Source organism: Piliocolobus tephrosceles, chromosome 21 (assembly GCF_002776525.5).
Source record: "Piliocolobus tephrosceles isolate RC106 chromosome 21, ASM277652v3, whole genome shotgun sequence".
NCBI classification, from domain to species: domain Eukaryota; kingdom Metazoa; phylum Chordata; class Mammalia; order Primates; family Cercopithecidae; genus Piliocolobus; species Piliocolobus tephrosceles.
The window spans coordinates 3,505,708-3,517,294 of record NC_045454.1 but is presented as its reverse complement, the minus strand read 5'-3'; the positions used below and the strand labels follow the sequence as shown (position 1 = coordinate 3,517,294).

The 11,587-nt window shown below is 51.1% G+C and overlaps 1 protein-coding gene across 1 annotated transcript in view; it reads right to left on the bottom strand.

Annotated features, from left to right (window-relative positions):
• The window catches only part of ZNF264 (zinc finger protein 264), a 22,172-nt gene extending 11,050 nt beyond the window's left edge, over positions 1-11,122 (bottom strand). The window contains exons 1-2 of the mRNA XM_026457543.1: positions 10,702-11,122; positions 8,643-8,769 (exon numbers count right to left, since the gene is read on the bottom strand). Coding sequence (XP_026313328.1) covers positions 8,643-8,769; positions 10,702-10,734 — 160 coding nt within the window. The 5' untranslated portion in view covers positions 10,735-11,122. The remainder of the gene's footprint in view (positions 1-8,642; positions 8,770-10,701) is intronic.
• Between the last annotated feature and the right edge of the window lie 465 nt (positions 11,123-11,587).

Below are 11,587 nucleotides of genomic sequence, written 5' to 3'. Positions count from 1 at the left end.
ACCACAGTGATCGTGACGAGGATGGAGGACGACAGTCACAGGACTGATGGCCACAGCGCTGCCCGGAGTGTCCCAGGCCAGGCGTGCCAACCACAGTGATCGTGACGAGGACGACAGTCACAGGACTGATGGCCACAACGCTGCCCGGAGCGTCCCGGGCCAGGCCTGCCAACCACAGTGATCGTGACGAGGACGACAGTCACAGGACTGACGGCCACAGCGCTGCCTGGAGCGTCCCGGGCCAGGCCTGCCAACCACAGTGATCGTGAGGAGGATGGAGGACGACAGTCACAGGGCTGACGGCCACAGCGCTGCCCGGAGCGTCCCGGGCCAGGCCTGCCAACCACAGTGATCGTGAGGAGGATGGAGGACGACAGTCACAGGACTGATGGCCACAGGATCGCAATGGCTCCCTGCGCACAGCCTGGTCTCCCAGGTGCTGTTTCGAGCCCTTTTCACGTAATAACTGTATTACTTTGTTCTCACGCTGCTAATAAAGACATATCCGAGACTGGGTAATTTATAAAGGAAAAGAAGTTTAAGGGACTCAGTTTCACAAGGCTAGGGAGGCCTCACAGTCATGACACGAGGCGGAGAAAGGCACGTCTTACACGGCAGCAGGCAAGAGGGCATGCGTAGGGGAACTCCCTGTATAAAACCATCCGATCTCACCAGACTTACCTGCTATCACGACGACAGCACGCGAAAAACCCGCCCCCATGATTCAATTACCCGCATGACACGTGGAGATTATTACAATTCCAGGTGAGATACGGGTGGGGACACAGAGCCAAACCCTATTAATTAATAACTCTTTACCCCGGTAACAACCCTGGGATGCAGACGTGGCAAGTCCTCATCTTACCAATGAGAACGCCGAGGCACAGACAAGGTCAGTCATTTCACAGGCCACACAGTTTTTGAAGAGCAGAGCTGGGGCTGGACACCAGGGTCCTGGCTCCCCTTCCAAACACTACACTAAGGAAGAAACTACTAGCACCACAGAGCGGGTGGTGGGTGGTGATGACGACGCAGAGATGTGAGCTGGAGGAGTCGTCCTCGGGGACCAGCAGGCAGGGGGAGGGGCAGGTTCAGTGGTTCCAGACCTATGAAGCTGTCCTTTGAGGGTTGTGTTTTTTTTCCTTTTTTTGTTTTTTGAGACAGAGTCTCTCTCTGTCGCCCAGGCTGGAATGCAGTGGTCGGATCTCGGCTCACTGCAAGCTCCGCCTCCCGGGTTCCCGCCATTCTCCTGCCTCAGCCTCCCGAGTAGCTGGGACTACAGGCGCCCGCCCCCTTGCCCGGCTAGTTTTTTTTGTACTTTTAGTAGAGACGGGGTTTCACCGTGTTAGCCAGGATGGTCTCGATCTCCTGACCTCGTGATCTGCCCGTCTTGGCCTCCCAAAGTGCTGGGATTACAGGCTTGAGCCACCGCGCCAGGCCTTTTTTTTTTTTTTTTTTTAAGTAGAAGTCCTCTTTTTATGAAACGTTGGTGAGAGTACATACTATTTGATGTTTCTGTAAATGTCCTTATATAACTCTGTCACAGTAGGACGTTCACATTTTTAGTGGTTCATGAAATACATTTGACTATATGTGGAGAAACAAGGAACATAATGAATCTGGCTGGTTGCTCCTAAGTTCACTGGACAAAGTGATGAAAGAAAATTATAAACTCAGGGATTCTAACTCCCGGCTTCAGAAGCAGACACTAAGCACCAAATCTGCTAAGATTGCCCTGAGTCTTATCTCCTGTAGAGAAAGAGCTGAAATTGTGGGAAAGCAGACATAAGCTCATCATGTGAGTGGCTGACTTGCAACAAAAGGTGCATGCACAGCCTCACCAGGTGTCTACTGTTAAAGTGAGGGCACTGATAGGAAAAGAATGGGACCCTGAAACTCGGAATAGGGATGTGTGGGAGGACCTGATGAAGCTGGGGACGCTGAGCTTGTAAACTCTTTTTGAAACTTTTTTGCCAGAAGAAACAGCTTCCTCATCCCCAGTAGTGGCAACATCCCCTCCCTGACCCATGCTGCCATCAGCGTCTCCACCTTTTTTTTTTTTGAGACGGAGTCTCGCTCTGTCACCCAGGCTGGAGTGCAGTGGCCGGATCTCAGCTCACTGCAAGCTCCGCCTCCCGGGTTTACGCCATTCTCCTGCCTCAGCCTCCCGAGTAGCTGGGACTACAGGCGCCCGCCACCTCGCCCGGCTAGTTTTTTTGTAGTTTTTAGTAGAGACGGGGTTTCACCATGTTAGCCAGGATGGTCTCGATCTCCTGACCTCGTGATCCGCCCGTCTTGGCCTCCCAAAGTGCTGGGATTACAGGCTTGGGCCACCGCGCCCGGCCGCGTCTCCACCTTTGTCTGAGGAGATCAACCCTGTGCTGCCTGAAGCAACCGTGATGGCCTCCCCTGAGGCAGTTGCCAGGCAAGATAACGCTGATTCTCCTCTGGCCCCCCCCAACATCTTTCTTTGCTTCTAGACCTACAACTAAAGTCCTGGTGGGCCCACAGAGATGAGGGTCAGAGTGTGACCCATGGGGAGGTGAGCTACACTCGAAAGGAATTGAGTTTTCTAATTTATAGAAGCAAAAATCTGGAGAACAGACATGGGAATGGATATTAAGGGTGTGGGATAATGCTGGAAAGAAGGAACACACAGATGGATTAGGGTGAATTTATTGATTTGGGCCCACTAAGTAGGGATCCTGCATTTACTGTTGCAGCCTGGAGAGTTAAAAAAGGTTCTAATAGCTTATTTGCTTGGCTAGCTGAAATACGGATTAAAAGATGGCCCATCATGAGCAAGCTGGGAATGCTTGATCTCCCTTGGTCTACCGTAGAGGAAGGGATCCAAAGGCTCAGGGAGACTGGGATGGTGGAGTGGATTAGTCACTTTATTTTTTTTTTTTTTTTTTTTTTTTTTTTTGAGACAGAGTCTTGCTCTGTTGCCCGGGCTGGAGTGCAGTGGCCGGATCTCAGCTCACTGCAAGCTCCGCCTCCCGGGTCCACGCCATTCTCCTGCCTCAGCCTCCCCAGTAGCTGGGACTATAGGCGCCCGCCACCTCGCCCGGCTAGTTTTTTTGTATTTTTAGTAGAGACGGGGTTTCACCGTGTTAGCCAGGATGGTCTCGATCTCCTGACCTCGTGATCCGCCCGTCTCGGCCTCCCAAAGTGCTGGGATTACAGGCTTGAGCCACCGCGCCCGGCCGGATTAGTCACTTTAGACCTACTCATCCCAGCTGGGAGGCTCCAGAGGACATACCCTTGACCATTGCCTTGGGAAACAGATTTGCGAGCGCAGCACTTGCATCTTTGAAGAGCCCTGTAATTGCCAGATCTAGCAGTGGGAACTGCAGTCACTCACCTACACAAATTTAGATACATTGGGACTAACTGGATCCCAAGGTGGCAGGGGCCAAGGGGTGGCACTCAACCATCAAAGGCAAGGTAGGCATAGCTATCCTAACAGACAGCAGAGACAAAGCAGCAGTCAGAGTAGTCTGACTTATGCAGATCTCTGCCATTGGCTAATCACGGTGTTCTTAGAAGTGAAACTGATAGGAAGCCTACTGCAATTCTACTTAATTTATATAAGCAGAAAATTTCCAGGTCGAATGGACAAAAGACTAATCTGAATTACAAAAGCAGAGAATCATGGCCCCTCCTCAATCAATTTCCAGACTTGAGCCAGTTTACAGACCTAGAACCCCTTGAACGAAGGGGAGGTCAGGTCCCTTGAGGAAGGACCACACTACACTACTGACAATTTATGCAGTTAATTTTTCTCCCATCCTTCCCTAAGGAGACCTCTGGCTTTTTCTTTTTTGTTGTTTTTTCTTTTTTTTTGAGACGAAGTCTCGTTCTGTTGCTCAGGCTGGAGTGCAGTGGCGTGATCTCGGCTCACTGCAAGCTCCACCTCCCGAGTTCACACCATTCTCCTGCCTCAACCTCCTGAGTAGCTGGGACTACAGGTGCCCGCCACCTCGCCCAGCTAATTTTTTTGTATGTTTTTAGTAGAGACGGGTTTCACCGTGTTGGCCAGGATGGACTCCATCTTCTGATCTCGTGATCCGCCCGCCTTGGCCTCCCAAAGTGCTGGGATTACAGGTGTGAGCCACCGCACCTGCCAGAGACCTCTGGCTTTTTACCAGGGTAACTGTGCACTGGGGAAAGGGGAATGATCAGACATTTTGGGGACTTCTGGACACTGGCTCTGAGCTGACGCTGATTCCAGGGACCCAACACGTCACTGTGGTCCTCCAGTTAAAGTAGGGGCTTTTGGAGGTCAGAGTTTTAGCTCAGGCCCGACTTACAGTGGGTCCAGTGGGTCCCCAGACTCAACCTGTGGTCATTTTCCCACTGCCAGAAGGACTAATAGGCACAGACACGCTTAGGAGCTCCCTGACTGGTAGGGTGCAGGCTATTATGGTGGGAAAGGCCAAATGGAAGCCATTAGAGCCGCCTCGACCTAGAAAAATAGTAAATCAAAAACAATGTTACATCCTTGGAGGGACTGTGGAGATTAGTGCCACCATCAAGGACTCGAAAGACGCAGGGGTGGTGATTCCCACCGCATGCCCAGTCAACTCTCCCATTTGGCCTGAGCAGAAGACAGATGGATCTTAGAGAATGACCATGAATTATAGAAAGCTTACCCAAGTGGTGGCTCCAATTACAGCTGCTGCAGCAGATGTGGCTTCACTGCTTGAGTAAATTAACCATCTCCTGGTACCTGGTGTGCAGCCACTGACTTGGCAAATGCCTTTTTCTCCACTCCTGTCCATAAGGCCCACCAGAAGCAATTTGCCTTCAGCTGGCAAGGCCAGCAATATACCTTCACGGTCCTACCCCAGGGGCCTATCAACTCTCTGGCTTTGTGTCCTAATCTTATTCAGAGAGACCTTGATCGCTTTTTGCTTCCACAAGATATCATACTGGTCCATTACATTGATGACATTATGTTGACTGGATCCAGTGAGCAAGAAGTAGCAAACACACTGGACTCACCGGTGAGACATTTGTGTGCCAGAGGATGGGAAATAAATCTGATTAAAATTCAGGGACCTTCTACCTCAGTGAAATTTCTAGGGGTCCAGTGGTGTGTGGCCTGTCGAGATATGCCTTCTAAGGTGAAGAATAATTTGGTCCCTCCTATACCCAAGAAAGAGGCACAATGCCTAGTAGGCCTATTTGGATTTTGGAGGCAGCACATTCCTCATCTGACTGTGCCACACCGGCCCATTTATCGAGTGACCCGAAAGGCTGCCAGTTCTGAGTGGGATCCGAACAGTACAACGCTCTGCGACGGGTCCAGGCTGCCATGCAAGCTGCTCTGCCACTTGGGCCATATGACCCAGCAGATCCAAAGGTGCTTGACTTGTCAGTGGCGGATAAGGATGCTGTTTGGAGCCTTTGGCAGGCCCCATGGGCGAATCACAGTGGAGGCTTCCAGGATTTTGGAGCAAAGCCCTGACATCTTCTGCAGATAACTACTCTCCTTTTGAGAGACAGCTCTTGGCCTGTTACACTATGGGTCATCAAGTCCATGCAACCTGAACTGCCTACCATGAACTGGGTGCTTTCTGACCCAGCTAGCCATAAAGTGGTCATGCACAGCAGCATTCCATCATCACATGTAAGTGGTATATATGTGATTAGGCTCAAGTGGATCCTGAAGGCACAAGTAAGTTACACGAGGAAGTGGCTCAAATGCCCATGGACTCCACTCCTGCCACCCTACCTTCTCTCCCCCAGCCTGCACTGATGGCCTCACGGGGAGTTCCCTATCATCAGCTGACAGAGGAAGAGAAGACCTGGGCCTGGTTCACAGATGGTTCTATATGATATGCAGGAACCACCCGAAAGTGGACAGCTGCAGCACTACAGCCGCTTTCTAGGACATCCCTGAAGGATAGTGGCGAAGGGAAATTTTCCCCGTGGGCAGAACTTCGAGCAGTGCACCTGGTTGTGCACTTTCCATGGAAGGAGAAATGAGATGTGTGATCATATGCTGATTCACATGCTGTAGTCAATGGTTTGGCTGGACGGTCAGGGGCTTGGAAGAAGCATGATTGGAAAGTTGGTGACAAAGAAATCTGGGGAAGCGGGATGTGGATGGACCTGAGTAGTCAAAAACTGTGAAGATATTTGTATCCCATGTGAGTGCTCACCAACGGATGACCTCAGCAGAGGCGGGTTTTAAAAATCAATTGTATAGGATGACCCATTCTGTGGACACCACTCAGCCTCCTGCCCCAGCCACCCCTGGTCATCACCCAATGGGCCCATGAACAAAACGGTCATAGAGGCAGGGATGGGAGTCACACATGGGCTCAGCAACGTGGACTTCCACTCACCAAGGCTGACCTGGCTACTGCCACTGCTGAGGGCCCAATTTGCCAGTAGCACAGACCAACACTGAGTCCTCAATATGGCACCATCCCTCAGGGTGATCAGCCAGCTATCTGGTGGCAGGTTGATTATACTGGTCCTCTTCCATCATGGAAAGGGCAGAGGTTTGTCCTCACTGGAACAGACACTCTGGATATAGGTTTGCCTATCCTGCACGCAATGCTTCTGCCAAAACTACCATTCATGGACTCATGGAATGCCTTATCCACCGTAATGGTATTCCAAACAGCATTGCCTCTGACCAAGGCACTCACTTTACAGCTAAAGAAGTGTGGCAATGGGCTCATGCTCACAGAATTCACTGGTCTTACCATGTTCCCCATAGTACTGAAGCAACTGGATTGACAGAAGGGTTGAATGACCTTTTGAAGTCACAAAAGGTCACAATTACGAAGTCACAATTACGCCAACTAGTGACAATACTTTGCAGTAGGTCATGTATGCTCTGAATCAGCATCCAATATATGGTACTGTTTCTCCCACAGCCAGGATTCACGAGTCCAGGAATCAAGGGGTGGAAGTACAAATGGCACCACTTACCATCACCCCTAGTGATCAACTAGCAAACTTTTGCTTCCTATTCCTGTGACATTACATTCTGCTGGCCTAGAAGTCTTAGTTCCAGAGGGAGGAATGCTGCCACCAGGAGACACGACGATTCCATCAAACTGGAAGTTAAGATTGCCACCTGGACACTTTGGGGTCCTCCTACCTTTAAGTCAATAGGCTAAGAAGGGAGTTATGGTGTTGGCTGGGATGACTGACCCAGACTATCACGATGAAATCAGTCTACTCCACAATGGAGGTAAGGAAGAGTATGCATGGAATACAGGAGATCCATTAGGGCATCTCTTAGTATTACCACGCCCTGTGATTAAGGTCAATGTGAAGCTACCACAGCCCAATCCAGGCAGGACTACAAATGGCCCAGACCCTTCAGGAATGGAGGTTTGGGTCACTCCATCAGGAAAAAAACCATGACCTGCTGAGGTGCTTGCTGAACGCAAAGTGAATACAGAATGTGTAGGAGAAGAAGGTAGCCATCAATACCAACTACGACCAAGTGACCAGTTACAGAAATGAGGACTATAATTGTCGTATTTCCTCCTTCTTTTATTAAAAACATGTTTGTGATGTATACACTTGTACTAATAAAACATCTGCATTTTATTTCCTTTATCATGTGACATAAGATTTATTGACTTCATATCAGCATTTAAGTATTGTTACCTTTATGTAATAGCACTTGGGCTGGGGATTAGTGTGTTTCGGTTGCATGAAGGATAGTTGTATTATGTTAGGCATAATTATTTTTGTCTTTATTTGAAGATTATGTATGATCTCAGGAGATGTGTATGGGTTCAAGTTGACAAGGGATGGACTTGTGATGGTTAACACTGTGTCAACTTGATTAGATTGAAGGATGCAACATATTGATCCTGGGTGTGTCTGTGAGGGTGTTGCCAAAGGAGATGAACATTTGAGTCAGTGGGCTGGGAAAGGCAGACCCACCCTTCATCTGGGTGGGCACCATCTCATCAGCTGCCAGCGAGGCCAGGATATGAAGCAGGCAGAAATCTGTGAAAAGACTAGACTGGCCTAGCCTATCAGCCTACATCTTTCTCCCATGCTGGATGCTTCCCGCCCTCAAATGTCAGACACCAAGTTCTTCAGCTTTGGGACTTGGACTGGCTTCCTTGCTCTTCAGCTTGCAGATGGCTTACTGTGGGACCTTGTGATCGTGAGCTAATACTACTTAATAAACTGTCCTTTTTATATATATCTATTCTATTAGTTCTGTCCCTCTAGAAAACCCTAATACAGGTGGCCACTCTTGTCTTGAACTCGCTAAGGCAGAAAAGGCCATAGAGAATAGACATGACATGAGCAGACCCAGAGAGAGAAGCCATGACACCATCGTGGTGGTTCTCAGTTCCTATACCAGCCCCTCATGAGGCACAGCTGGAAATCCTACCTCTGAGTTTGCAAAACACCCCATTTTCTTTTACCACCTTCTCCTTTGGCTGGGAGCCAAAGAGTACTCTGTCTTTAGCCCAAAAAGATACAGGGAGACCAGATAGGAAGAGGTGAGTGTAGAAAATGACTAAAGCTGTGAGAAAGAGGCAAGGAAGGTTCTAGAGGCCTCCTTGTGCAGCCAGGCCTGGAGTCAGAAGGTGGAATGAAGAAGTGGCAGGTCCACTGCATAGTGAAGCGGGGAGGGAAGGCCTTACCCAGAGACACCAGGAGCCCACAGTTTTCCAGCATCACCTCCTGGTACAGGGTCCGCTGAGCTAGGTCCAGCTGCACCCACTCCTCCTGGGTGAAAGTCACAGCCACATCATCAAAGGTCACAGACACCTGGAAAGTCAAACAGAATTAGCAGTATTGGCCTTTCAGCTGCTGAATGTGATCACAGATTGTGCTCCACTGGAAAAGTTGTACAGTGATGGAGGCCTGAATCACAGAGCACCTCCTGAGGGCCTAGCTCTGTGCTGGGCTCGAGAGGAAAGGGAGATGCTGTGAACATAATAAGGAGAGAAGCCTCCTATTTAAGAGCCATTAGAGAAGGACACAGGACAACGGAAACAACTTGTGGACTGTGAAATACAGAAACTATAGGCTCTAAAACGACAAGGAAATAGGGAAATGGTAATAATAGCAACAAAGGTTACAACAGCAGGACGTGAGTCTCACTGGTCCAGCTAGGTGCCTGTCCCATGTTGAAGGCTTCGCATCCCGTGTTACGGTGACTAGAAGTCCCTAGCTCCAAACACTTGAAACCAACACTTGACAGCTGTTACCTCAAAGACATAATTTCATTTCTCTGAGCCTTGATTTCTAGATCAATACAATAATACTTCCTTCCCATCACTAACAGTTGTTAATTTAAAGAGAAAGTATTCAATGCTCAGTATGCTCTGGGAATTTTATTAATCCTTCCACAGCCCCTGCAATCAACACCATCATCATCTTCACAGTCACTCGATGCTAAGGAAGTTCTATCAATTCACCCGGTCACATATCTCACCACCACAGATAGGATCTAAACATGGGGTTACAATGACTCACGGTCTAGAAGTGTAAATCCAACACTCCCCCAACATCAAAGCAAATCTAATGTGATGAAGTTATAAGCATTTCCACTCATTTCTGACATTAAGTCAATTTCAATTAGCCCTGAAAACATATCTGTGGGCCGGGCATGGTGGTTCATGCCTGTAATCCCAGCACTTTGGAAGGTCGAGGTGGACGGATCACTTGAGGTCAGTTGAACACCAGCCTGGCCGATATGGTGAAATCCCATCTCTACTAAAAATACAAAAATCAGCCAGGTGCCGTGCTGCATGCCTGTAATCCCAACTACTTGGGAGACTGGGGCAGGAAAACTGTTTGAACCCGGGAGGCGGAGACCGCAGTGAGCTGAGATTGCGCCACCGCACTCCAGCCTGGGCGACAGAGCGAGACCCTGTCTCAAAATAAAAAAAAAGTATCTGTGAACACGGGCACAAAAAGCTCAGCATTCCTCACTGATCCCACAGAGCGGCACTGGAGGGGCTGCATCTACCTGGGGAATGACAGGCCCCAGAACAGCTTGCCAGGCCCTCTGGGATCTCCCTGGGTCTCCCAGAGCCCCCAAGGAAATTCCACAATGAACCAACCCTCAGCCTCTTTCCTTGCTGGGTTCCGACAGAACTTGTCTCTGACGCCAAGATACTCTGGGGCCACGGAAGACGAGCGGCCAAGGATAATGCAGGCTGTAGCGATGAGAGTAACGGCATCTGACTGGCCACAATGTCTGTACTAGCTGCGGATGGGTAGAAAGTCCAGGAAAAGACCACACGCTCTTACCGTCCATGTCTCAGCGGCCGCAGGAAACCATGGCAACCTCACACACCCTCCTGAGCCTCCTTAAACATACACCTTGTCTCTGTCCACGCATTTGTCGGCCTGCTACTGCCCTGCCCTGCCCTGCCCTGCCCTCCCCTTCCCCTCTCAGGCCCCCAGTTCCATGCTGGAATGAGACCTGGTCCACCAGAGAGGATGCTTGCAGGCCACGGATGATGGGAGTCCCCAGAGCAAGCATCATTCACTCAACCACCTACGGAGCTCTTTCCAGTAGACCCAACACCCTTTACGGCCAGGTATAAAAAAGTGGCAAACCAGCTCCACACACCAAAGCGAACGACGACTGCGAAGACAAACATAGGGGATACCCGGGCTCCCACCCACTTCGGGGAACCGCCTCCGCGCTGGCAAGGAGGCAGCAACTGCGAAGCCACGTCCACTCACCTGGGCCCGGTCCGTCAGCACCGCTGCCGCCATCACGTCACCCCCTGGGCCGCAGAGCTGGGACAAAGGACCCCCGGGCGGCTTGACGGACCCCACCTGTGCCCGGCCCTGGCCGGTTGCCCGGGGCTTCCAGGCGCGTTCGGGGCCGCCGCCTCCTCGGTGGCAACCGCGTTCCAGACCCAGGGCGCCGCCCCTGGCGACCGCGGGGATGAAGGGCTGGGGAGGAGAGATCGCGGCTTCGCGACGACCCAGGAGCAAGCCCGTGGAGGCGGTCAGGCTGTCAGGCTCGTACAAAGGTGCGGCGGGGATTCCTATCCTCCCCCCCGCTCGGTCCTGACTAGCGACCCGCAAAGCGGTTCCGGCTGGGGCCCTCAGTGGCTACAGCCTACTCCGGACAGAAGGGCAGAGGAAAATGGCGTCCCCGGCGAACAACCCGGAAGTCCCGCCCCTGCCGGCGTGGGCCGTCGGAGTCGTCCCCGTCCTAGGCCGTCATTGGCCCAGTTCCCGCCGCACGCATGGCGCACGGCCTTCTAGGTAGTGTAGTTTTCCTGATGTGTTCGCCAATGGGAGGAGCGCTTCAAGGCCAAGTTTTCCTCCCAGGGAAAGGCACTCCAGGACCCCAGGAGATGCTCCAGACCCGCCTCTTTACGGTGGGCACAACTCGAGGGGAAGCTGATGGAGGGAAGGAACCGAGGGGCAAGGGTTACACTCCATTCTTCTCTCGGGAAAATCGGAGCTCGGGAGACAGGGACTTTACTTCAGTTCAGGGCACAGGCAAAGGCGCAGAACTGGGTCCTCAGCTCGCCTGGTGACTGACCCCCTTTCAGATCCCTCCTCCCCGGATCATCATCTTGGAAAACACAAAAAAGTAGCCTAATGACTGAGT